The 27,413-nt window shown below is 39.8% G+C and overlaps 1 protein-coding gene across 2 annotated transcripts; it reads right to left on the reverse strand.

Moving 5' to 3' along the window:
• Nucleotides 1-1,774: 1,774 nt before the first annotated feature.
• On the reverse strand, nt 1,775-22,394 carry tspan5a (tetraspanin 5a). Of its 2 annotated transcripts, XM_050066990.1 has the most exons (11): nt 21,999-22,394; nt 20,208-20,258; nt 18,986-19,132; nt 18,728-18,898; nt 17,084-17,209; nt 16,642-16,689; nt 11,849-11,965; nt 11,656-11,717; nt 8,813-8,922; nt 4,182-4,222; nt 1,775-4,077 (listed from the first exon to the last, which is right to left on the reverse strand). In XM_050066990.1, the coding sequence occupies exons 1-9, from the start codon at nt 22,077-22,079 to the stop codon at nt 8,850-8,852; spliced, it is 876 nt and encodes a 291-aa protein (XP_049922947.1). In that variant the 5' UTR covers nt 22,080-22,394; the 3' UTR covers nt 1,775-4,077; nt 4,182-4,222; nt 8,813-8,849. The 2 variants fall into 2 exon arrangements, with proteins under 2 accessions (XP_049922947.1, XP_049922948.1); XM_050066991.1 differs by lacking the exon at nt 8,813-8,922.
• Between the last annotated feature and the right edge of the window lie 5,019 nt (nt 22,395-27,413).

Raw genomic sequence — 27,413 nt, forward strand, 5'->3', positions numbered from 1 at the left:
GACTTATTTCTCTCAGCAGTGACAGACACTAAAGATGTCCAGGAACACTGACAGACGATGTGTGGGAAGTGCAATGTATAAACAAATCAGTGCGCTCTTGGTGCCAGAAAGCTAGATGAAAAAATACCACTTTACAGACTCAAGAAAGCAGAAAAAAAATCTGTTTTTTTTTTTTTTTCACCTTAATTAATTTTACTTGATATTAAAATCAGTCCAATTTCAACAGGACATGAGACAAGGAAATTAGAGGAGGTAGTTACATTACAATGTTTGTGGGATATACTGTGATCATCTAAACAATCTGTAGAAGTGACAGGTAGTGATGAGTGACAGGTCTAAACACCTTAGAACACCTCATTAGAGCATTGTACAACCTCATAAGCTCCATCTGTAGAGTGACACATAAGCTTCAGTAGTAATCAACGTTTTGCTGTCCTATACAGCGGGGACGTTATGAAACCAAATCAAATGTATAATAAATACTTAGTATCAAGAACACTACTGATCCCTTTTCAAGTAGCTTTAACACTTGCACATTTTCAGTGTACTAGTTCCACAATATCAATCTGAACATACTTTACTGAAAAAATACTTTGCAAAACAAAACAAGAGATGCATGCCTTCAGCCACCCAAAGAAACACAGGGAAAATCTGAACACTTTTTGAGTGTGTCTAAAATTGCTTACTTCTGTTAGCTAGCAAGCTAATGTTAGCACTTGCATTATTGTTCATCGTTCCAAATTGTTACAGACCCAACAAACATTACTGACAGATTCTATTCAACAGTATTGGTAAAAAAACATGTATAACATGGATAACACAGCAGTGTTCACTGTGGCCAGTTCAGGCTCCTTGTTGTCCCCAGCCGCCATGTCAGACGCTTCCGCTACATCACAGAGTTGGCGACCGTTAAGGGTGAGAAGTGTCCATCATTACACACTTAACTTTTGGATCATTTTGAGTGTGCCAGTAGTACAGTGCATTTTCCCATACTAAGTGTTTCGTATAGAAATATGCGATATGAGGCACAGTTTCAATCAAGAATGAGCTGTATAGACTTGTGCATACTGATCAGATTTGTGTCAAAATACACACAGTGAAAGACAATCACGGGATGCACATGCCAGGTTTGTTTTCATTCGAGTAAGGGCAGAAATATGTAAGACAATACTGAGAATGTTTAAAACTGCCCTCACAATGTTAAAAAGTCTATTAAAAATTCTCAGACCCACACCAAAGATGACATTTTATCCCTGGCTCATGTTTTAACCACCAAAGTATGTAAAACCTGATAAGGAAACATTACCTTCTTGGTGACAGTTATTACCATAATATAAATGAAATGCGTAGTCATACATGGATCAGAGCATAAACACGTTTCAGAATCATCCAGACTACTCCAAGTCTTCAAAAATGTTTAAGAAGGTGTGAATAGAGTGCTACAGGGATGTTCGTTTTTGTAGCCCAACCTGGAAGTTTTGCATCGCCCTGGTTCCCTTGTCAAAAAGCATATGGGATTTCTCCATTGGATTTTGGATTATTGCAGAAAAAAAAAACTCTGTGGCAAACTAACATTTATGATACTTGCGTGTTTCGTTCAGAAGGATAATCTTTAGACATGGACACCACTTTAATGACTTTTTGAGGTGTATGTGCAACTGCCAGACATAAAAAGCTAACATTAGGATATAAATGAACTCCACCACTATCACATGACTTCTTTTTTTAGGATTATTTTTTTTACTTTAATTGATAGGACAGTGTTTGGTGTGATGGGGGGAGGGGGGGGGTGACATGCAGCAGGGGCTGCAGGCAGGACTCGAACCCACTGCTGCTGTAGTAAGGACATCACCTTTGTACATAGGATACCTGCTCTACCCACTGAGCTACTATGGCACCCCCTACAGTCACATGACTTCAACATTGCCAGCATAACAAGGCTGTAAAGCCATGTTCAGTGTGATGACATCACAGTGGGGTATTAACTGACAAATTTTATGGCGCAGAACAAAACCTGAAAGTCTCTTCAGCTTGTGTTAACCACAGACCTTAATTCAGACACCTAACCAAAGACCTATTTAAAAAAAACCTAGTGACTTCAAGATGAGGGAACCGGGAGTGCTAAAATGCCAACTTGTGTTTGGTTTTAGGGCTCACTCTTGCACCACTCTATGAAGGGGGTCATTTGTCAAACTGTCAGGACTGTCAGAAGAGCCGTTCAAGAATTACAATGACTTCTTTACATGGGCTACAGTGCGATAGGACTGGGCTGTAATGGTGCTAATTTTCATACTTGACTTTCAGTACAGATGCAAAAATGTAACCATTCAATATCTGATTTTGAGAAATATAAACGTTTTTGACACATTTCCATTGAAAGGATTAATTCAGATTTCTCAAGTCCATCTCAATACCCACATGTATGTTGATCACCCTGATCCTTTCCAAACTGGTTGAAAAGAAGTCCCTTTAGCAGTTTACATGTGAACAAAGTATATGACGTGCAGTGTCAGGTTTTGGTACTTGATTTCAGTCAATACCCCAAAAATATAATTTGATTCTCAGACCTAAATATGAAAAGCTGTAAACTCTATCCATACATTAACTTATCCCTAAGTCCAATAGTAAGTCCCTCCAGGATGTTTCAATGTTGTCATCACAACAATTAACGCAAATTCAACCAATCCCTGTGAATACTGTGTGACTTTACAATTTTGTCTAATCAGAGCAACTTTTCTGTAAATTTGGCAAATCACTGCAGTTTCCCATGAGTTTCACCAATCATAGCAGTCCCCCGCATAAACTGACATCCTTTTGTTCCTGGTTGTAGACATGAAACACACAGGTCTCGCATACACCAACAAAAGTGACTGCTAAAGACCATGAAAGGCAATTCCTTGATGTTCAGCACTAAAGCAGGGTTAAGCTGTTTGCAGTGTGTGCAACGTTGTGGTGGAACACCTGGAGAATGGCTGAAAAGTGTTGACAACAGACAAGACAAATCACCATGAGGGAGGCTGTTGCATGGTTCGTGGTAACGTAAGTGTAGTATAAATCAAAAACCCAGAACAGTGCGGTTTTCTTCTCACTAGAAGGAGTTGTCTTCGGTTGTTAAGGAATTATAAATTTTTTAAAAATATTAGATATTTTTGCATTTTTCACTTTCACTTTTTCTGTTGCCAAAAAAGGCCTAAAAACATTGCAACAAGCATCGCAATTTTTTTTTCTTTAATAAAGCTGCCATGAAATCAGGCGTTTTAGGAGGCAACAATTCCCAGAAAAAAAAAGCCAGCGAAATCCTGGAGGGACTGATGAGCTGAATAGTAACTCATTATACTAAAGACTTCGTTTTTCTCTTGATAAGCTGGTGTCTGGGAAAAATTTAGCTCATTTCTGCCATCACAACACAGATATTCATATTTCTACATGACTGTCACTGAACACAAATTCAAATTCACTGTTCGTGCAACAACAAGAATTCTGTTTAGGTTTGTATATTATTCGATGAGCAGAAAGATTTCGTGACTGGTTAAATGGGAATTTGTGGAGCTGAAGAAGTCCTGGAATTTCAGGACATTTCAAAGTGTTATTTTAAGGAAAAAAAAGGACCACTTCCTAACTTTCATAACTTTCACGACTTCGCCCACCAGAGCCTCAGTCCTAGACAAGTGGTAGAAAGGTACGTAAAGCAAGTACTCAACTTTAAAATAGGCAGAACCTCAGTTTCTTGCACACAACTATTTCACAGTCCTACATGACAGTTTAGCAACAGAGCGTTATTTCCACAGTGAAAAATACCGATCTAATATCAAAAAGATGTATCAAAACTCCTACTCTCTACACGAAGCTATCAAAACTGGAGCGCTGTGATGACCTGCATGTAGTGCATGTTTAACCATTCTCCTGAACAATTCTCTTTTTACAGAATTCACACACAGTGTTATATACAGAGCATTTCATATTAGTGCCTTGAAAAAAGGTGCTGGTTCAGTGAACAAAATGGTGCAGGTGATCGGCGAGGTCTTCTGAATGCTCCCCTGATAATGTGTTCAACAAGGCGCGTTCAAAGACCCCAAGCTGACAAAACAAAATGAGACAAAATCCATTATTTTCCATTTTTATGTGATAAACACTGGATTAAATTCATACAGCCAGATTCAATTTCATAAAAAGGAGGATACCTGTTAGAATTGCAATGCTGCTTCAGCATTAGGTAAAGAAACTGGAAAAGAGAAGATACAAAATGACATTCATTAGAAAGCCTTCAAATCATCAACTAATTAAAGCTCCAACACCCCTGTGTTGGTCAACAGTTTCAAAATAAAAGTTGAGGGCACAACAGAAAGCAGAACAATTCAGGGTTAGGTTAGGAGTGCTTGGTTTTCTGCAGAGGATCAGCGGTCTACACTAAAGGCTGGAGAGAGAAGACTTGGGATTACATTTTGAGACAGAAAAATGTCTCCAGTTGCACACACTCACAGTGGAGGAAAAGGCCACGAAGAAAGACACGACTGTTGTTTAAGTCACATGACTCCAAGGCTTATTAATGCAAACAAGCCCAGCTCAGTAGGAACACGTAGGAAGGTCATAAACATGCAGTCACACTGAAAAGGATTTTTTTTCGGATTTGTCTCTGAGCTACATGCTTTGAAAAATCAAATGTTTGGAATGTACGAATTGGACATTCTCTGTCCTGCTGTGTCTGCTCCTGAGCTTTCAAAGGATAAATGTGTATTCACATTACAGTGGTGCAGAATTTACTACTCTGGACCTCACCATGACTCTCTACTTAATGGTACCACCTTGGCTTTAACACCTATGTTTCTGTCTCAGAGACTCAACCCATGTTTTTGTAACAAACCTGGTAGCTGCATCTGCATGCTGGTATTTCACCATGTAAATATTGATGGTCTTGATTAAGGTCAGCTTGTTATTTTACAATTTTGGAAAGTCATTCACTTTCCCCCCACTCCGTTCGGCCATGGCAACATGCCACATACATGCCATGTCTTCAACTGCCTGGAAAATTCAACGTCAGGCACTCTGTGTGATTCATGTGCTTATTCTGTGCCAACTTTTGAGAGCGCAGAGGCAGGTTGTATCTGAGGTTGCTTTGACTTTGCAACCATAACAAACACCAGCCTACTTACATGAAATACTGTGCCGAGCTGATCTTCTTCCAGGCCCTGGTTTTTAAGTGTGTTTGTCCGTTGGACAGATGTAAAGCTCTGGCAGCTCTGCACTAAAATGATCAACTATCTCCTCCATATTTATCACATACTGTTATTTAAGGGCAAAGGGAAAAATATCTGCTGGCTGTGATTGGTTGTTCTTCGTCACAACATGCAGTGCACTCGGCTGCGAACTCTTGTTTTTCTCAGGGTGCAGCAGTCGCACCAAATACGTGCTCTGCACCGAGACGGCGATGCTCTGGTGTTTGAGCGCACCTGCTGCGCCTCTACATTGAAAACAATGAATTTGAGAGCGCAAAAAACACAGCATGTGCACTGGCCCTTAATGTTGTGTTAACACTGGGCGCGAATAAAACAATTTGCTCGAGTGAATTACATGTAAAGTCATTGAAGCAGTGCAAATGAAGCAAGTAGCGTCAGTGATCATACCAAAAGGTGTCCGGAAACCCAAAGGGGAATCCAACATGTTGACATGGATCCTGGTTTTCAGGGACAACTTCAGAAACTGTTCACAGCTTCATCTGAACTTATTAACCTACAACTGAGAGGTAAAGTCCCTCCCCTTCTGGTGGACCACCATGGGTCTTTGTGTCAGAAAAAATATGGAGGGTTGTTAATGGCGACAAACAAATAATTTGATCCCATTTGAACTGTGCGATGAATTACACATTTGTCAATTTAAAAGATTACTTACAACAATTAAGTCACTGTTTGTTGAAGTCTAAGACTCCAATCACGCAGAAAGTGTTATGCAGGTTACAAAACGTGAGGCGCACTGCACTGCCTCTTTTTTTGTTTTAATCGAATGCCACCAGCAAAAAAATGCCTTTTGCCCTTTTTTATTGTAGCCAGGCAACCACACCATCACTTCCTTAGCCTAACCTACCCATGTAATCAATCTGCTGTTTAATTTGGCTAGCTAAAACTATCTACTTATATTCACAGTAGTTAGTAGTGAGTTACTGGAATGGACAGGCAGAGGATATTTGCTGTAACTCTGGTTGAGGGTGAGAGGCTGTCAGCAAATAGTTTCTTGAGCAGAGGGAGACGGAGAACTGTGGGGGTACATGAGACCCTTAAAAAGAGGGTAGATCATAGCGAGCACCACCAGTTTCTCCTCCGCTGTTTACCAACTGTAAACTTGTTGTCTTGTCCACCACAGAGTGCCCGCCTCTAAAAGTATCTGACTGGACGATGGGAAAAAAGGAGATGATGATGTGGAATGCTTTTCTGCTCTGACTTTAAGTTTTTTCATTAAAAACAATTACAAAAAGCTGCTTTCAGCTGTTAAAACACTTTCTGTGTGATCGGGGCCTCAGACCGTGAAAAAAACACGATTTAACTACACAAGTAGCAGTGGTTTCCAACTGTTGGGACGTGGTCCGACAGTGAGTTGTGGGTCCATTCTGAAAGGACCACAAGTGGCTCACAAACGTGTTAAGTTTGTAAAAAAAAACGCCCTTAGTTTTTAAGTACAGTGAATTTCCGGCACAGAGCTTTTATTCTTAAGGCCTTTTTCCAGCTGTAGAGTAAGCTCTTACAACTGACAGCTACTTGAGAGAGACGGCAAACTAGCTCGACATGGCCATACTCAAGTATGACGCTGAATGTATTTAACTGTGTGGACCTTAAACTAATGACAAAGGAGAAATCTGAAACAGCATAGTATCGCAATATTTTTGTGTGGCAATATCATATTGTCACACAGTGCCAAGTATCAAAGTTTTTTTTTATTATATGAATTATTAATATTACAAATATAAGCTAAACTTTAGGTAGCCTACTAGAATAATATAACCAATTGCTATTTCAGTCCACTAAATACATTTTGCTGCTTTTGTGAGAGGAACAGACTGAAAACTTCTTCTTATTAGATAAAACAGATGTCGACAAAGTTTTCCTTTGGGGGCATAATTTAAAGTAGAAAAAAGGTAATAAATCGCAGTATATTTTATTGCAATACTCAGCATATTACAACTTATTCAAAATCGCAATAATATTCTATTGTGACTTATGTACCAAGTTATTATCGCATCATGGATCCTCTGGTGATTCCCATCCCTTATTAAAGCTATGACTGGCCAGCTCTTACATGTTGGCGAGGGTCATGAGGATCAGGACTATTGTAAAACACTCTATAGGTTGGACTTCATGTAATGCTTTGGTAGAATACTGCTTACACATCTTTATAAAAGGTGATGTTAAAATGGAGAACAGGAAATGGAATGTGAGGAGGAAAATGTTAGGCAGACATAAATAAAATATACTATATATATATATATATATATATATATATATATATATATATATATATATATATATGGACTACAAGAAAAGGTCATTCTAAAGTTAATTCCATTTTGAATTTAAATATATCACTGAATGAATGAAATTACTGATTGGCATTGGCATCATCTTAAATTTAATTTAAAAGCCTATTAAATTAATACATTTTAATATTGTGTGTGTTGAGTGTGAGTGAGTTTCATTTGTTATTAGTTTTGGGGTTATGTAGAGAAAGGCATTAGATGTGACAGGATGGGTGGAAGATGGAGTTGTTGATACATTTCTGATGACTTTATTAGTTGAATTTCTTTAGTGTCACCCATCAGTGCAGCATGAGGTCACAGTGAGCATGTCACATGCCTGTTTCATTGAATCAATTAAATTGATGTAATTAAGCAGTGACAAATTACAGAATTACTCCAGTGGCTCACTTTTGCCTCCACAGGACACTCAGTACTCATAAGTGCTATAACGTCTTCTGCAAAACGTCTTCAAGAAACGCAAGCAAGTCCTGTTGCCTACGATATAGCACTTATGATTACCATGACCTGGATGACTGAGAATCTTCACCGAAACGACACTCAGTACGTTTACATGACATTTGAGAAAAAATGGATTGAATCGATTTATTGTCTTACTCCGACTAAAACTGGACTTTAAAAATATATGTAAACACATTAGTCCATCTGAAATCGAAGTCGAATTTCTCAGAGTCGGACACATAACACATTCAGATAGTGTGATCTGTAGTCAAATTACTTCTGCAACGTATACAGTCAGTAGCAGCCAAACTCAGCTAGGTGTTCTGCACACGCTCCACAGTTCCTGCCCCTGGCTTTGAAGGGTCAAGTAGCATTAAATGCGTAACAGAAGAAGAAGCCAGTAACAACATGGCAAAATCTACATCCAGAACTGTGCATTGTTGGACAGATGAAATGTACAGAGCTGTAAAGTTGTCCATTATGGTACCAGTTTGATGCTAGCTAACCGTAGCTAACTTGTCTGTCGAATGTTTGGTCTGTGACTGTCTGTGAAAATGGTCCACTGCTAACAAGCTGAAAGGGGTATATCACCACCTATCATGGCGGAGTCAGACATACTTGAGTCAATAAATCGATTCCCCTCACGTGCTTTACTGGGACAAGGCCAGTAGTCCAATTAAAATCAGCCATAATAATAGCCTGACTTAACTGTGCGTGTAAATGTACTGAGTTTACAGATTTTTACAGATTTGGCCCTTAGATGGAACACAACACAACACCAAACACATATCATCCACCCAATCACAGCAACGCTACAGACAAAACAATGACCAAATGATCCATCACACCCACCGGCTACAAACACATATACAGCATGTGTTTGTGTGTCTCATGAGTAGTAAGCCGATGATTTCTTGCTGGAGTGTGGTGGGAGTCGGCGCATGGAGAGAGGGGGGGGCACCCTGACAAAGCATGGAGGAGGAAGAATGAGGTGAGTGTTGGCATTGTGATGATAAAGCTCCGAAAATGAAAAGGCAGGAGCTTCATTGCCCTCAGCCTGCCAAGGAATTCAAACATCTTTTTCTGCATTATTAAAAGATGTTTGATGAAAAGCTGATAATAATATGTTCTTTAGCTTTTTATCTCTGCTATTTGTCTTGATTTTATTCTCATATTCTGTACTATTAACATTCTCAACCTGCATCGTCATGCACCTTGTGCAGCCCCAAAGACTACATATCTTTTTTTGTTGTGCGCACAAGCTCAACATCTTAAACAAACAAGGTATCAGTCCTGTGCAAACTGGATAATAAAGTGTAACAACACTGGCTACAGCTGTTGTGCTAAACACATAATTACCTATATGCACAACATATGTGAATCATGACCAAACAACATAATAACCAGTGCGCATGAGATATATAAGAAAAAATATGGGTCTACAGCAAACAAGACATAAGGATCTTTTGCTAACAGGATAACTTGTGCACATAAGATATACACTATATACCTTCAGCAAAATAGATTTAAAGATCTAGCCTATATATAACTTTAATCACTTTAGGGACTGGGTACCTCCCAAACCTATGTACAAACCTTGCATCAAGCATTCTTCTTAGAGCCAAAATATTATTAATACCATTGTTTTCTTGCAGATAGCATTACAATTTGTGCATTTTATTTGCACTGGGAAGTCTGAATTTCTGAGTCACCAGTCAGAAACTTCAACTGGAAGACCCCCTAAAGTTGAATTCCATGTGTTCCATTTACCTCCGATGTTGGAAATTGGACTGGGAATGATGTCCCACCTGAGTTTACCACATTCCAATACAACAAATCGGAAAACCAAGATGTTGTTAGCAATACCAGTTCTAGCCAAGTCCACAGATAGAAGTTACGCAACACTGTGTGTACAACTAATCTGATAGAATTCACCCTTCGCTAAGGCCCGCCCCCCTTAGTTACTGTTGCTACGTCCGACAAACTTTCAGTTTCGGAGCTAGACTAGCATGGCACTCCCTGCAGAAATACTCTCAAATTTTTGGAAAAACAAAAAAGTGATTTCAGACAGAAGCAGACAGAAGGGTCTGACAGAAGGGTCTACAATATGCATTTGAAGGATATATTCAGGATGTCAGACTGACACAGCAACGAAGTCAAGGTAACGAAATAAAGATTGAAGCTAAAGCCTACAGATCACAGAGTAAAAGTGAACCACCACATCACTGCTGATCGCCACAGAAGACAATGAATATAAAGGGAAACTTTGCTGATATTGAACCAGCTGTGTGGCATCACAGTGTGAACAGATGAACAGTGTTTGGCTTCGCCCCGTGCCGCTGCCAGCACCCGGACCTCCGCTGCCGGACAAGCAGGGATCTCCGGGGGAAGTCAAACAACATTCATCTGCGCACAATGCAATGACACACAGCTGGTTGAATATCGGCAAAGTTTCCCTGCTTTCCTTCACTGGTTCCTGTACAGCAGGGTCAGGCTTTTTTTCCCCCCTGTAATCATTAAAAAGCAAAAGCAGCATGTGTATACATTCAGTAGGCTATATCTTCAGTAGCTAGCTAGCTAACCCTACACTTTTCAGGGTTTGATTTTGGTTTTAAAACAGAAACGTAAATCTCCTTCCTACCTCTCCAGGGAACGAGTATCATTAATACACAGCGTGCCCTGTCCTGTCTCAAGAGTTTTCACTGTTGCCTTCTGGTCTCGATACCTTGTACCTCTGAGCAGGACTAATCGCTACTCTAAATCTTTTATCCCTTCAGCTATTCGGTTACTAAACTTAGATGGTAATTAGTTTAACAAATAATGTCCTGACAGAATAGAAGGGATTATGGTCTTTCTTTCTTATATTTATACTTGTATCTTTTTACTGACATTTATCTTAACTTACGTGTCCAATCAACGATCCGGTTGTCTGTTTTACTGGACTTTGCTTGGCATGGATTAGTGTGCTGCTGTTGTTGTTTGTACATTGTGGGATGGAGAAGCTCCTCGTGGGATCAATAAAGTTGTTTCTGTTCTATTCTATTCTATTCTATTCCAATTGCTAACCTGGCTAAAACTGGTATTGCTAACAAGTGCTAACCTGGCTACATATGATGCTAACAATGACAAACCTGACTAAAGCTGGTATTGCTGACAACGGCTAACCTGGCTAAAGCTAGTATTGCTAATAATATCTTGGTCTCTGACTTGTACTGGAATGTGGTCAACTCAGGTGTGACGTCATTCCCAGCTCCAACTTCCAAGGTAAATGGAATGCAGCATTAGTTTGTTAATATGTTTGAGTTTAAGAATGACTTAAATGTCAAGCAGTGCAAAGATTATACTCACACATTATCCAGAGCATTGTTAACTGTGACTGGTGCTGTAATCCAAACTAAATGAGAATGTCTTGAAAATGCCGAGCCTTTGTAATCCACAGACATATACTTTGAGACTTTTATTTATAACTCAAAATACTGTGCATTTACTTTGAATTTGAACTTTTTTTAAAAATCGAAAATATGGCCATCATGTATGTACAACATCGGCCTGGGAGAAACTTCCAGCATTTCTCTTCATGTTATGAAATGGAAACAGTAGAAACAGATGAGAAGAATCAATGGCAAAACAGTGCTGTTTATATGAGGATATATGAGATACTAAACAAAAGTATTTCAAGTAAAGATTTTTCTCACCAGCTCGCCCGCACGGCTTCGATGTCACTCACTAAGTTTTGGGCCAAACAAATCCCAAAAATCTGTGGATAAAAGGAAAACAACATAAAATGGAAACATTTAGACTTTTTTCTAAAAGTAAATATGGAATGATGCTTTTGTAGTTGTTGTTTTCTAAAACATTATGAAAGTTGAACTCTTGAAAGGACCGCACCTGCAGGAGTGCCACTCCAATAAAGATCCCGGCCACCAAGGTGAGGTTGTCCTGCAGCCACTTCTCAAACTGCGGCACGCAGCCTTTCACGTTGATGTAGTCCTTCTGCTCCGAGTCCTGGGATCAACATAACATCCTGTCATCATCTTCACATTTTGACTTAGCGTACTCATACCACAGATATAAAAAAGTATCTGGCATTTGATAAAAACTCATCCTGAGTAGATAAATGAAATGATAAAAAAAAAAATTAAAATGAAAAGACACCGGTTAGGTATCTGTGTCCAGTACAGAGATAGATCCACAATGTGTCCTAGTTTATCACAAATACTGGAAGCCATGACAGTAGACAATTCTTCAAATATGGATTTTGCTTCAAAGAAACTACACATTCTAAAATGTGGATGCTTCACACACATCTTCCACCTGCCAGCAAAGAAGACAATCAACACAGTTTAAAGGTGGACCCCTAAGATGAGCCACCTATTCAGAATCTGATCAAATGTTCCTCTTCTGTACCTGAGATATGACATTGAATAATGGCCAGAAAAGTTATTTTGTTATGATGATTATGAGTTATGATGTCACATGACCTTTGACCTTTTGAATATAAAATTTTATCAGTTCATTATTTTATCCTATTATACATTTATGGGAAAATTTGTCATAATTATCGTATAAATTCTTGAGTAATGACCAAAAACATGTTTTGTGAGGTCAAAGTGACCTTTGACCACCAAAATTTCATCAGTTAATCTTTGGGTCCAAGTGGATGTTTGTACCAGATTTGAAGACCTTCTCACAATGCCTTCTTGAGATATCACGTTCATGAGAATGAGACAGAGTCAAGGACACAGCGACCTTGACCTTTGACCACCAAAATCTAATCAGTTCATTGTTGAGTCCATGTGGATGCAAATTTAAGAAATTCCTTTTAGGTATTCTTAAGATACCGCGTCCCTAAGATGTGATGTTGAATAATGGCCAGAAAAGTTATTTTGCAGAAAGTTATGGTGTCACAGTGAAGGTGATCTTTGACATTTTAGACATAAAATTCTATCAGTTCATCATTTTATCCTATTAGACGTTTATGGGAAATTTTGTCACCTTGATCTCTGACCACCAAAATACAGGGTTTTCCCTGCCTCAGAAAGGGGCTTTGGTGGTGATGTCTGCGGCATGCGCTTCGCATTTGCATTTCTTGCTGCGCCTCTGCTCTTTCTCAGCGCTGCGGGGCTAAGCCCTCAGTGTGTGCAGTGCAGCAGAGACAGACAGCGGTGGAGTTATATAAACTCATTATGTTACTGTAAGTAGCACCACAGGACCAACACATGATCTCGCTTGTCACCAGGCTGGCAGTGAATGCACCAGCACCTGCGTTCTGAGCTGACACGAAGTGTGGGGCTCAACGCGTTACTTTGATCTTTGATTAATCAAAGAACTCGATTATCAATCTCCTCCGCCACCTGTTACACACAAAATGGAACCAGACCTGATACACGCGACCACACACTCTTCTGTCTGGGTCACTTATACGTTTTTATGTTAATATTCTAACAATATTAACATTTTATAATATATACAGTGGAATGCCAAAGTTTGAGCACCCCTAACCAAAATTTTTGTTTACTGTGAATAGTTAAGTGGAAAATGACCAGGTTTCCAAAAGGCAAAAAGTTAAAGAGGACACATTTCTTTCACATTTCTTCAGTTCTTGTTTGGGCTTCTAGCATTGTGAGAATCTTGGGCTGTCTTGCATGCACTGCTTTTTTAAGGTCTATCCACAGATTTGAAATGATGTTTGGGTCGGGGGACTGTGAGGGCCATGGCAAAACCTTAAGTCTGCTCCTCTTGAGGTAGTCTATTGAGGATTTTGAGGTGTTTAGGATTATTGTCCTGTTGTAGAAGCTATTCTCTCTTCGTCATCAGCTTTTTTACAGATGCTGTGATGTTTGCTTCCAGAATTTGCAGGAATTTAACTGAATCCATTCTTCCCTCTACCTGTGAAATGTTCCCCGTGCCACTGGCTGCAACACAAGCCCAAAACATGATCAATCCACCCCCATGTTTAACAGATGGACAGGTGTTCTTCTTATGAATTCTGCACCTTTTTTTTCTCCAACATACCTTTGCTTATTGTGTCCAAAAAGTAATATTTTAGCTTCATCAGTCCACAAGACTTGTTTCCATAAAGCATCAGGCTTGTTCAGATGTTGCTTTGCAAACTTCTGACACTGAATTTTGTGGTGAGGACACAGGAAAGGTTTTCTTCTGATGACTCTTCCATGCAGGTCATATTTGTGCAGGTGTCACTGCACAGTAGAACAGTGCACCACCACTCCAGAGTCTGATAAATATTCCTGCAGGTCTTTTTACAGTCAAACGGGGGGTTTTGATTTCCTTTCTAACAATCCTATCAGCAGCTCTCTCAGAAAGTTGTTTTGGTCTTCCAGACCTCAACTTGACCTCCACAGTTCCTGTTAACTGCCATTTCTTAATTACATTATGAACTGAGGAAACAGCTACCTGAAAACACTTTATTATCTTCCTCCTATATAGTTTTCAGAGTGCTAGGCAGCTGTGCAGAGGAGCACATGGCTGCTGATTATTGGGGCAAGGTTTCAGGAGTCAGAATATTTATAAAGCTTTGAAATTTGCATCATCTGGCCTTTCCTAATGATGACTGTGAACAAGCCATAGTCCTAACAAGCTAATAATGCTCTTAGACCCTGGTAAAAGTTGTCTGAGAGCTCAAATGTATTGGGGTGCCCAAACTTTTGCATGGTGCTCCTTTCCATTTTTTCACTCTGAAATTGTACAAAACAAAAATAATACACTCATCTTGCGTTGAAACGTTGAAAAGCATCTTTAACTTCATGCCTTTTGGGGATCAGTTCATCTTCTACTTACTTAACTACTCAAAGTAAACAAAATTTTGGCCAGGGGTGCCCAAACTTTTGCATGCCACTGTAGGCTACTATTATTAATATATGTATGGTATGGGTCAGTGCATATCATGGATATATAAATTAAATATTCCAAGTTCAGCTGGATTTCGATTGTCCACTGCAATGCACGGTTTTTTTTTTTCCATACTGCATTATTCTGACTTCTTCTGATAAAACTTTTCAGGTTGCCAATAGAACCAACTGGTTGGTCAGCTTTTCCATTTCTAGCTCAGGGACATTTCTCTTCTTGGCCATATTACGTTTTTCCATGTCATAAATTCTAGGGGTGAGGCCTCTAAACCGAAAATATATTGGGGTGGGAAATTTAAATGATGATTATTTTCAACCGCCACATTTATCAACACCTGATTATTCTTACGCTGTGATTGGCAAGATAAGGACATGTCATGAGTCTACTCTCAGATCTGTGCCGGTTTTTAAAATAGTATTGTAATGGATAATGAAGATTCAATTTCTCATCAAATCATGCCAGGTTCATGTCTATTCCATCTTTAACCTGTCTTCAAATCCAGTATGTAATATCCGCACTAAATTACTAGGGTTGTAATGATCCATTATTCTGGAACGATATATTGATTAAATGATCAGCGATCCAATGTCATCAATGCAAAGTGAAAACATTGTTCCATATTGTTACCTTTAGGATACACTTTTATTTTGAAAGTCTGTGTCACCGGCATACAGCGACAGGCAGATGGCAGGCAGCCAAGAGAAAGACGATGAGGATAACGTTATTTATTATGGAATAAATCAGCAGAGTGGAAATAATTTGGATTTCAAAGAAAATACAGGTTAACAGACAGAGCACATGGCGTATGTAAACAATGACGTTACAAGACAAAACTCAACGTGACCTGCCTGGACAGCATCTCACTCCGTTAACTTGTCACTACAGTAACATTAGCTGCTCTGTTTCAACACATATCAGGCTGAATAAATGTGCAAACAAGCTGAAATTTAACCTTCCTCTTCTGTCCAGAGTGAGCGAGTAAGAAAAAAATAATAATGTTACATGTAATTTGTTAAGCTCTGAGTAGAGAAAAAAAAGTCCTCTAGCTGCTAGGCTAATTTATGCATTGTAAACATGCTTCAGCTAATAATGGGTGACTAGCAAAACACAAGTTTTTTCCATGAACTTGGACAGTTATTTCTGAGCTGAATTTGATACTTTTGTTGAATAACGTTGTAAATCCATGTGTTATGGCTGTTGGGAGAAGTTTGCTTTCAGGGCTTTAAGCCAGATAGACCTGAAGTTTAAGGAAAAAGATGACGGTTTGGGTTCAAATGAAAAGATTTCTTCCAGAAAGGTCTCTCTGGCAGAAAGCACTGAGGGTTAACTTATCCCACGTGCTATTTCACCTGTGCTAGTGGAGTCAGTTTAAAGTAAACTTTACTGCACTTAAGCGGTTGCAAATACTTACATTATGTATGTGTTGTTTTTATCTTTCATGGCCAAAAGCATAAAAGTAAAGGGTGGCAGCTTCTCCGGTAACAGATTGTGTTGAATGGACATATCGCTTCATATCATTCGCAGGCCCCTAAATCACATCGAATCGAAATCTTATCATGGCAGACTTTGTAATATTGCCAAATAACGAATAATTGTCCAAAGAATCTATGTAATATTGTATCATGATGAAACTGGTTGTTTACACCCCTATAAACTACTGACTAATATCAATAAGAGATGACATGTCACATTTTCTATTAAAGAAAATCTCAACCAAGACATAAATAAAACCTGTCTGGGTAGTTGTAGGACAATCAGAATGAAAAAAATGAAAAGGTGAGAATGAGTGAGTCAGGCAGATTCATGTGACTTACTGGCTTAGCTCGAATGTCGTATCCACACTGAGTGTTTATTACATCCTCCTAGAGACAGAAAGAACAAACATTATAGTACATAGCCTTTTTAAAAGCAGCTACTAAAAGTGTATCTACAGTACAGCAGCTTTGTGAGCCCCAGTGCTATTTCTAATGTCAACATGCAAATAATGCAAAAATGGTGATGTTTAGCAGATTATGTTTACCATGTTCACCATCTTAGTTTAGCATGTTAGCATGCTAGCAGCTGAGGCTGATGGGAATGTTATTAGTATTGCTGCTGTACTGTATTTGAACAGTAACTACTCTGAATTAGCCAGGCACTGAGTCCTTCCTCAGGTTTAAAAGTGTTCTCTAATATTGTCTGCTTATTTGTGACCCTGATGCACATGTGCATGATAACTTTATACATGAACATGCATGAAGACTGAGGAACTCGTACCGCAGGGTCCTTGGTGCAGCAGGAGAAGGGAACGCCACACTTTTCCCGACTGGGATTCCCATCAGTACAGTTAAAATAGATGTTCAGGTTCCAGTCGTCTGCTCCAAATGCACCGCAGCACTCCCACTGAGGTCAGAGAGGACAAAAAGGTTTACGGTTCCTATTGGATTCTAGATTTCCTTGATTTGTAGACAAAAAAGGGTAAAAGGTAAATTTAAGGCTCATCACAAGTGGACCTGGTTGGCTCCCTTTACTTTACTCAAGTCCAATCAGAACAGATGGTGTCTTTTCACGTGCAAAGCCTCCACATAGGTTTACCTCTCTTAAAATGAGGAGCTGCTGTTGTTAACAGGGTTGCCCTCTGTTCTTTAACTGTAAGGACCTGCAGTCACCACCCAAAAGATTTTGTTTCTGACTGTGAATCCTCATTTACAGTTATTTGATGTAGCTTCAAGACTAGAATTCCTGCCTTGTGGGTGTATGCCTCTGTGAACCAGTCAAGTTGCACTTAGAATTTTACATCCCTGTCTGACCAAATGCCTCCCCTTCAGTTCCTGAGTTATAACACCGAATAACAGCCAGAAAAGTGTTTTTGCACAACATCATGATTTCTTAGTGAAGTTGACCATTGGACCTTCTGGATATAATTTTATCGTATGAGACATTTGTGTAAAATTTTGTTATAATTAGTCATTAATTCTTGAGTTTTGGCCAGAACATGTTTGTGAGGTCACATTTACTTTAACCTTTGACCTTCAACCACCAAATTTAGTCAGTTCATTCTCGATTCAAGACGTTTGTGCCAAATTTGAGAAACATTTCTGAAGATGTTTTTCAGATAATGTATTCATCAGAGGAGACAGACACATGGTCACGGTGACTTTTGACCACCAAACTCTAATCAAGTTCATCCTTCCGTTTGTGCCAAATTTGAAGAAATTCCCTACCACACTGACCTTTTGTAATAACAACATAATAATCCAACATATTGCCAGAGTAAATATTGGCATTGTACGTTTCTACTAACCATTTGTATGTTTCATGTGTAGTAGCTTTGTTTCCATTTCAATTTTTACTTTTCAAGAGCTGTGGTAACATGGGCACAAATATCAGCCGGTGGGTCCTCCCCCACTGTGATATATGCATCATTATATTTTAAAAATATAGCTCCTCACTATCTAGAAAAATACAAATAAAGCCAAGTCTCAAGTCATGAACACCAAGTCAAACTCAAATCGAGTCTTTCATCAGTGTTTGTCAAGCAAGTCTCAAGTCCTCAAATTTGTCACTCAAGTCGGACTCGAGTCAAGTCATGTGACTCGAGTCCCTCACCTCTAGTGAATACACTTACAAATTATAACACTTAATGTGACAATATGGAAAATGTGAAGTGTAAAATAACATTTTACCAAATAATCTTAATTAAACGTCAAAGTGAGAACTTTTTTCTGGGGCTTTCAACGCATCTCAAGGTCTTCACCTAATTGCAAACTCCATGTGCTGAAGACGGCTGTGGCATATAGTTGAAAGCTCTAGAAAATGCTAGTAAATGGAATTTGTGTAAAAATCATATTGCTGTTTCCTAAGTCAAAGAATAAACTTCTGTGTTGAACTGTAAAAGAACTTGCTGTTTAGTTAACCTACGTATTCCTGAGTGAAGTCGATGAGGTTCTGTAGATCGATGTCGTCCCGGTATGCCCGGATGTTGTTGTTGATAAACAAGTTGAGCTGGTCTTTAATCCAGTCCTTAAAGACAAACGCCAGGACTCCTGTCGTCAACTCCAAGAAAAAGATGATTCCCAGAAACACAGAGAACTACAGGAGGAAGACACAATGATAAAGTCAGTTTTCCCATCATTCATCATTGCACTGTGTAATTGTTGGTCTTTTCATGGAACATACAAACTTGAGTAGGAACGTGTTTTCCCGCAATGCTCCAATGCATCCTGCAAAGCCCAGGATGAACATGACTCCCCCAACCACCATGAAGAGCCACACCGGATCCAGCCCCCCCAGGTCTGTGATGGACGAAATGTTGGAGAGAACCCCCTGGAGGGGAGACACAGAACACGACACACTCAGTGTGAGGAAAGCGGTTGCATCTCTTTCAGGATAGAAGACCTTTGCCAAAAGGCTCACAGCAACATAAAACAAGATGGAACTCAAATTAATAAGAGAAATAAGGCTGAGGAAGCCACAAATAAAAAAACAAAAATGTGTTGTCCTTGGATACAGCGCACTTGGATTAATTACATTTTTATACCTATGTATATTCAAAATACTACACTGGATAGATGGGAATAAGAGCTGATTCAGTGAGATGTTTGGTTAGAAGAGTTCTTAATTCTATCACCCTTAATTGGTAAATACATAGTAAACTCAGTTTAAAAATTGGTTTTAAACTTTATGCAGTTATTTTAAGTGTATGTTAAAAGGATACAATTGTGCACATTTCTTATTATGCATTTGATCTGTTGTTAAAAATGATAAGGGCACTTTTAATTTGGAGTAAGAAGTGGCATAGAAACAAGAAAAATATTATCACATTGGCCTTTGATAAAAAAAAAAAAAATCTTATTGGTCAAACGGTAACTTAAATAGCAGATGTTATTTGGAGATGTAGAAATGAAGAAAAAAAACGTACACCTTTTGTTAACTGCCTGGCCTTATAGAAATACATGAAATGGCCATGAAGTCTGAACAACACATTGTGATGGTGGGCACGAAATGTTTTAATATTACATGCTGGAAACATGAAAACAATGCCAATGCACTGCTGTGAAACAGTCGTGGCTTGGTTATGTTTAGAGAACAAAGTAACACTTTAAGTTTAGTTTCTCTAGATGTAACCAAACTACAACCATTTCACAATGATGCGCTGGCATGGTTTTCATGTTGCCAGCACGTTGTTTTAACACATTTTGTGCCCACCACCACATAATGTTGTGTATGTAGTCATTGTAACCAAAACCCCAGTCATTTCCCAAATTTTACCTTTTTTTTTGTTCCCTAAACCTGCAAACGTTTGTAATAGACTTTGCATCTGCATTGTTTTCGTGGTGATTTTAACATATTTCGTACCCACCATCAAGTATTGTATTGTTAAGAGAGTGTCTGTACATACCTTCTCACTCCATGCCCACAGTCCAATGCCAACTAAGGCCATGCCCAGCAGCTGTAAAACACCACAGTCAGGTCAAATCACTGGAAAGAAGTGCTGATGCAAAATGACATAATGGCAGTTTGTCACATTATTATTCAATGAGAATACAAACATAGTTCCTCTGAGGCCACTGTGGCCCTTGAAATAATTTATCTCATCTTGTCTTCAAATTGGTTGAATAAATCTGTTGGAAGACTAAACTTTGTATTAAAAATACAGTAGAGACTCTCTGAGGCCCCTCTCACCCCTCAGAGTTGCAAGATGGTGCAGTCCGCCCCTGCACTAGGACTCATCTGTAAATGCAGCATGAGCAGAGTGACTGCTCATGCTGCTGAAGCCACAATGTACACTGTCATGTCTTTCCCCAAGAAAGGAACATCAGAGTTTAAAAAACAAAAAGAGAGGAAAAAAATGGAAAGACAGAGTGAAAAAAGGACAAAGAAAGAAGGAACAAAAACAGAACAAAAAAGAAAGAAAAAATATAGACCGAAAAAGAAAGGAAGACAGAAAAAAAGAGAAAGGAAAGAAAGACAGACAGAAAAAGAAAGATAGAAAGAAAAAAGACAGACAGAAGGAAAAAAGGAGAAAAAGTAATGACCCAAAGAAAGAAAAAAAAAGACAAAAGCATGAAAGAAAGAGAGGAAGAAAAAGGAAAGAAGCAAACTAACTTTGTTTAAAAAAAAAAAGAAAAGGTGAGTGAGCCATGGATGAAAAGAGGGAGGGCAGTGAGCCCACAGAGACTGCCTATGCACAGGGCCCTAAATTGGGGGTTTGCCCCTGCTGATGACATTAACATGGGCCCTGGGGTATTGTAGTAGACATTTTTTTATCATGCGAATAATCGGTTAGTTGAGAAAAAAATTGGCAGATCAGCCAATGGAAATCATTGTTTGTTATATTTTCTAAGTACATGTAAAATTTCATTTGGAAGAAAAGGACATTAGTAAGATCTGGAAAATGTTTCAACTGACCCCACACTCCCCTAATATTTATGCAAAATATGTTTAAAATGGGCCATAATGCCTTTACATTAACGAATGGTCGTTGGATATTTCATTCACAGAGTTCCAATACTGAGTTCATCATTAAATCACTTTTCAAGCAAATATACCCCAAGAATAGCTGTAAGCACATACTGATTTACTTTGACTCTCTCTGTGAGAACTTTCTCCCTTTCCTGACATTTCATAGTGAGTATTATTCAGATTAAGTGTTATTGAAAATCATTGGTGACTGCAGCTCTAATTTAAATGCAGATGATTTTTACTTGAACATCTGACAGTGTCTTATAAGTGCTTCTGAACTCTCACATTTTATATGCTGACAAAAACAGCACACAACCACATATTTCTGATATGAATCACTTATTAAAACACATGGGGTGGTATCTTAATATATAGTGAAGCGTAGACTAGGTGAAACACTCATCGTGTATATGTGTGTGATATGAATGATGAGACTGCAGGCTGACACTGAGGCGCTGAGCTGTCATTAGTTCACTACAAAAAGCCGATTAGCTGTGTGTGTTGTGAAGTGGCCTGCAGCTGCTTTGACCCGGACATTACGGGACAAATATAACCACAATAGGACATGAATGCTTTGATATGACTCTAAATATGAACTTGAATAGTTAGGGCACCGGTAACGGTGATGATCGGGGCCTTCCTCCCTATTGGCCAGTGGACGTGATAATAACCCAGCTGTAATTAAGAGAAGCGCAGACGCGTCAAATAAAACGGAAAACCTTCTTACCCAGAACAGGATGTTGAATCCAAAAATGAAGTATTTGATGCAGCAGCTGACTTCGTGGCCTTTGTAATGATTCCCCGACATGTTTGAGCATCATCAGCGCGGTGTCTGTGTGAGGAAAAACACGGCCTGCTTCACAGGCTTTGTGTGCGGCGGGACGGAACAGGTTCAGCGCTCCGGGGATGCATTTCACTTGGTCCGTTTCAAATCTTCTCACTGCCGCTTCACATTCACACCGTGAGCATTTTGGGGGAGCTCAGGACGCGCTCACACACGCCGAACTGGAGATAGAAAGCGGACGGTAACGCTGCAAACCGCAGAATAAAAATGATCCTCCGTTTTGTGGGCAAATTGCGCCTACAGGAGGCGGTACCGCTGTTCGCTGCTGCTCGTCTGCTATTGGCTGGAAAAACTGTTGAAAGACCGAGAATACAACCAATCATATCAGAGAAAAGGCAGGGCACTTCCTGTGGTCTGAAAAATGTCTTAATGATCATAGAGACACAGCTACTTAAAGCTCCTTAATAACAATGATAATGATAACACACACATAGTCTATATAAATATGTATATATATATGTATGTATATGTGTGTGTGTGTGTGTGTGTGTGTGTGTGTGTGTGTGTGTGTGTGTTATCATATGTTATATATGTTATCATTATTTATCATTATTATTGCTACATATATTTTTCCTGACATTATTATCTGTTGCCAAGTATGTCATTTTAGAAAAACATTACTTATTATTTTTTTAACAATCAAGTTACCACAACCATTTTATATAGAACTCAGGGCAGTTGCACGCTTTACCTGGTTGGTAATGCAGCCTTGGCTGAATGGATGACAGACCAAAACAACTAAAATTACTGTCTCACAGTTGTATGCCTCCGTGCACCACAGTGTTTTTGCATAACATAATGATGTCACGATGAAGTTGACCTTCTGTCTTTTTGGCTATAAAATGTCTTCTTATAATCTTATATCTTATTTTATAATCTTATAAATTAGGTGCAGCTACACTGTGTGACATAGATCTAATAAACTTGGGTACAACATCAAGTCTGATGTATGCAGACTGTATGATGATAGCGCTAACTGAATCACAGGCTACGATGTACAATGCAATAGCTTCCCATACTGAGTGTGCAAGGATGCTGCACAGGTTATTACTTCTCCAACTGTGAAGCACAACATAGTGGGTCACATTATTAAATATCCTAAAGTTTTGTGGGCACTATATATTGTTTTGTGTCTGTGTGTGTGTGTTTGCTAGTTGCTAGGTTGTTCACCTGGCAGCTTTCCATGTTTTGTCTTTCTTTGTGCGATCATGATAAGAGCTGCAGGACACATCATACAGGCAAGGCTTCTGCTGCCACAGCTACACAAGGTTTTCCTCTTTGCTTGAATCCCACACATTTCTTTTAGCGCATCTGGACTCCATGGCGTACTGCTATTTGTCTGTTTGTTTGGGTTTAGCACCAGTGCATCATTTTATGCTGTTGGTTAGTAGACGTAGGTGGTAACAACAGTCACACAAGGAGATGGTCGTCCCAAATTTCTGACACTGTCAGAATTTTATCTCAGGATGTCTTTGATCGCAAGACCGTGACAATGGCCATCCTTGAACCTCTCACTGTTCAACATAGGACCACCATTTTAGAGCCCCACCCATAGATATCACCACATTTCTTTAACGTTGGTCCTCTTATGTCTGGGACAGCACAAAATCGTACAGTGTATACCAGGCTTTAGACATTTTTGTAAAATTTTGTCATAATTAGCATATGAATTCTTGAGTTATGGCCATGTTTTGTGAGGTCACGCTGACCTTGACCTTTGACCACCAAATTCTGATCAGTTCAGTCTTAATGGACGCCAAGTGGACATTGGTGCCGAATTTGAGAAATTCACCATGAGGCCTTCTTGAGCTATCGCATTCGCAGAATGAAATGGATGCAAGGTCACAGGGACCTAATCCTATGACCACAAAAATTATGTCATCCTTGTGTTCAAGTGGAAGTTTGTGCCAAATTTCACGGAAATTTCCTTGAGACCTTCTCGAGATATCACATTCAGATGCAAGGTCACAGTGACCTTGACTTCTGACCACCAAAAACTAATCAGTTCAACTTGGAGTTCAAGTGGAAGTTTGTGTCAACTTTTATTAACTTTCCTCTATGCATTTTTAAGATCACGTCAGATGGACGGAGAAAGGGAGGGACGGACAACCTGAAAACATAATGCCTCTGGCCATAGCTATTACCAATGCAGAGGCATAGAAACTACTTCAGTCAGGAACACTTTTGTCAAAGAATCGTAAGTGCTAATAGCGTAGGCAACTGGACTTGCTTGCATTTCTTGAAGACGTTTAACCTCTCATGCAAGAAGCTTCTTCAGTTCTAAATAACTGGTACGAAGTTGCAGGCTATAAACCCTGTGTGGGTGGCAACCCTTGCACAGTCGTAGGGGTCACGTGAGCTCTTAGTTTCAGAGTCGTTAAGGTCACAATGTGAGTCGCTGACCACCTGGCCACCATGTGAGTCGTTAGGGTCAGGTGGGACCAGGGGTGAATGGGTGTGAAGGCGTCTGGGGAGGGATCCCAAGACTGCATTGTAGGTGGGGGATAAGTAGTGTTGTAAGCCACCCCCTCTGTTTAACGATGGTCGTTCCAGCTTGACGTAGATGGCTTCTTTTACTCTTCTTTCAAACCGTCTTTCCTCCCTGGCCAAGCTGTAGGGCATCGGGATGTCAGAGTTGGGCTGTGGTTGAGGAGGTGGGGTATTCAGCAGGCCCTGGTCCATTGCTCTGCACAGGTCTGAATGCGCAAAAATCCTTGCATCTGACGCTCTGCCCTGGGTCCCCACACTGGCATAGATGAATCTGTACCATGCATCCACAACAGTCACCAGCACCACAGAGAACCTGCCCTTGTAGTTCAGGTTTGTGCTGCCACTTTTTGCTGGAGGCTGTATCTGGATGTGCTTTCCATCTAAAGCCCCAAGGCAATGTGGAAACTGCCATTTGTGGGAGAAACCGTGGGCTATTGCCTGCCATTCTGCCTCTGCTGAAGGTGTCTAATGGAAAAGAAGAGACAGTGTACAATTACTTTCTGTTGCTGCAGTAAATGCTGTTTGTATATGATTTCACTTGGTTTTAAACAGCAGAAATTAAAATTAGGCCTAGTTTAGTGTGTAGATGTCTAAGACGTACCTTTTTTTTTTTTAAAGATTATTTTTATTGGCTTTTTGCCTTTATTGACAGGACAGAAGGTGAAATGGGGAGACAGAGAGAGAGTGGGGACCGACACGCAGCAAAGGGCCACGAGCCAGACTCGAACCCACGGCCGCTGCAGTGAGGCAACGCCTCTGCACATGGGGCGCCGGCACCATCCACTACGCTACTGTTTCATTCATAGAACTCATCTGCGCAATACATGTGCAGCAACCCATTCCTTCACCCAAATCCTTTTCTTCTTTTCCTGTTTCTTCTCTGTACAGAGCAGGGCACAAATGACCTGCAGACCTCCAAGCTGTCGGACATCCATGTTGACAAGTAAAGTTTAGCGCCAATGAACTTCATAATATCCTGTTTTGTTCACGCATGACAAAACGTAGTTTGGTGACATCACCGCGTTATCTGGGGCTCTGTCGGTGAGGTCTCTGTGGAGAAATCTTGCACACACAGATCATAAATGCAGTTGGCGAGACTCCCGATGACAGAAACACATGTCGCCAGGTATGAACACTCAAAAGATTACGATAGTCCCTGCGACTCAAGACTGGTCGGCCAGTCAGCAACCCCTAGTGGGGTCAGGACCCCCAGGTGGGGAACTAGTGTCCTAGATCAGGGGTTGCCAGTGGTTTTCAGGCAGAGGACCCTTGGCTTAAAGACAGATGGATCAGAGACCCCTTACTACATATATGTGATAAAACTGAGTTGCACTTGAGATAATTCTCTGAATATTTTAAGGTCTTCTCTTCTCTGCTAAATCAGCAGTAGTTGTAGCATGGCTATGTGCATTAGTCTCACCGTCTACGCTTTTGTCAGTGGTTTCTGAGGTGGACGGATGTCAGTCTCTTGCTCGCTAAGTTACAAAATGATCCGTTGTGGTTCACAAGAATGTCCAAACACTTGGAATAATAATACAGCTACAGCACAGCTTTTTTTTTTTTTTTAATTGAATAACACTAGTAAAAAAAAATGCTTGCTGCACCTTTTTATTGTTGCCAGGCAACCACCCCATCACCTCCTTACCCTAATTCTTGCATGCATGAAAACTACTTACTTGAAATTTCAATTACTGCACTTCTATGCTTCCACACCTGCTGTTTGCTATTGACATGGTGGTAACTTTGGTTTGTAAGGTGCCAACAGTTTCTTCTACATTGTTTAACAGATGTAAACTTCTGTTCGTGACCACCACAGAAGGCCCGCCTCTTAAATCATCCGATTGGACAATGGCAAAACAGAGATGATGTGAGACGCTTTTCCACTCTGAGATGAGATTTTTTCAACTCAGAGTTCAGAGCGGTCTGGGAAAAATGCCAGGTGCCGAGAGCATGGAAACGTGAGACAACAACACAAAAACAGCGAGCAAAAAGCTTAATTCTAATTAAAAACAATTACATAAAGGCGCCTCCAGCTGCTAAAATGCTTTCTGTGTGATCTGGACTTTATTCTGCCTTACTGATTGGCTTACCCTAACATTCCCACTCCCCTTGCCAAACCTAACCAATCAAACAACGAAGGCAACTAGTACTAGCCCGTTATAGGCAGATCATTCCTTTGCTATCCTAGGATTCACAAATTTGCGTGCAGCACAGGGATTTAGCATTAGCTAGCTCACATGATTGCACAAATTAGCCTATCATTTATGTTGTGTACCATAAATCAAATGGGATTTATGAACAGGCCAATTTATTTTGGCTAATATAATGTTAAATTCATGTTAATGTGTATTTTCAGATACATTTAAAATTTTGAAAAAAATAAATAAATTAAAACTTAAATGATTAAAAAAAAAAGGTGCCACCCCTGCTGTAACAGTGAGGACCCCCTTGGGGTCACAGACCCCTTGTTGAAGACCCAGGTTCTAGATGACAATGAACAGTGGAAGATGTTCTAGAACAGTGGTCCCCAACTGGTCCAGCCACAGGGTCCAGATTTCTCCTTAGTCATTAGTTCAAGGTCTCACAGTTTGTTACATTCAGTGTCATACTTGCATTTGGCCATGCTGTTGAGCTAGTTTGCTGTCTCTGTCAAGTAGCTATCACTTAGTTACCCACTCCACAGCAGGAAACAGCACTTCAAACTAAAAGCTTGGGAAGCACTGTTCTAGATGACACTGAGAGCACCCAGGGAAATGTTCTGAGTATATGGGTACATTTTCTGTTTCACAACGAAGAATATTATAATAG

Source organism: Epinephelus moara, chromosome 17, assembly GCF_006386435.1.
Source record: "Epinephelus moara isolate mb chromosome 17, YSFRI_EMoa_1.0, whole genome shotgun sequence".
Classification (NCBI taxonomy): Eukaryota; Metazoa; Chordata; class Actinopteri; order Perciformes; family Serranidae; genus Epinephelus; species Epinephelus moara.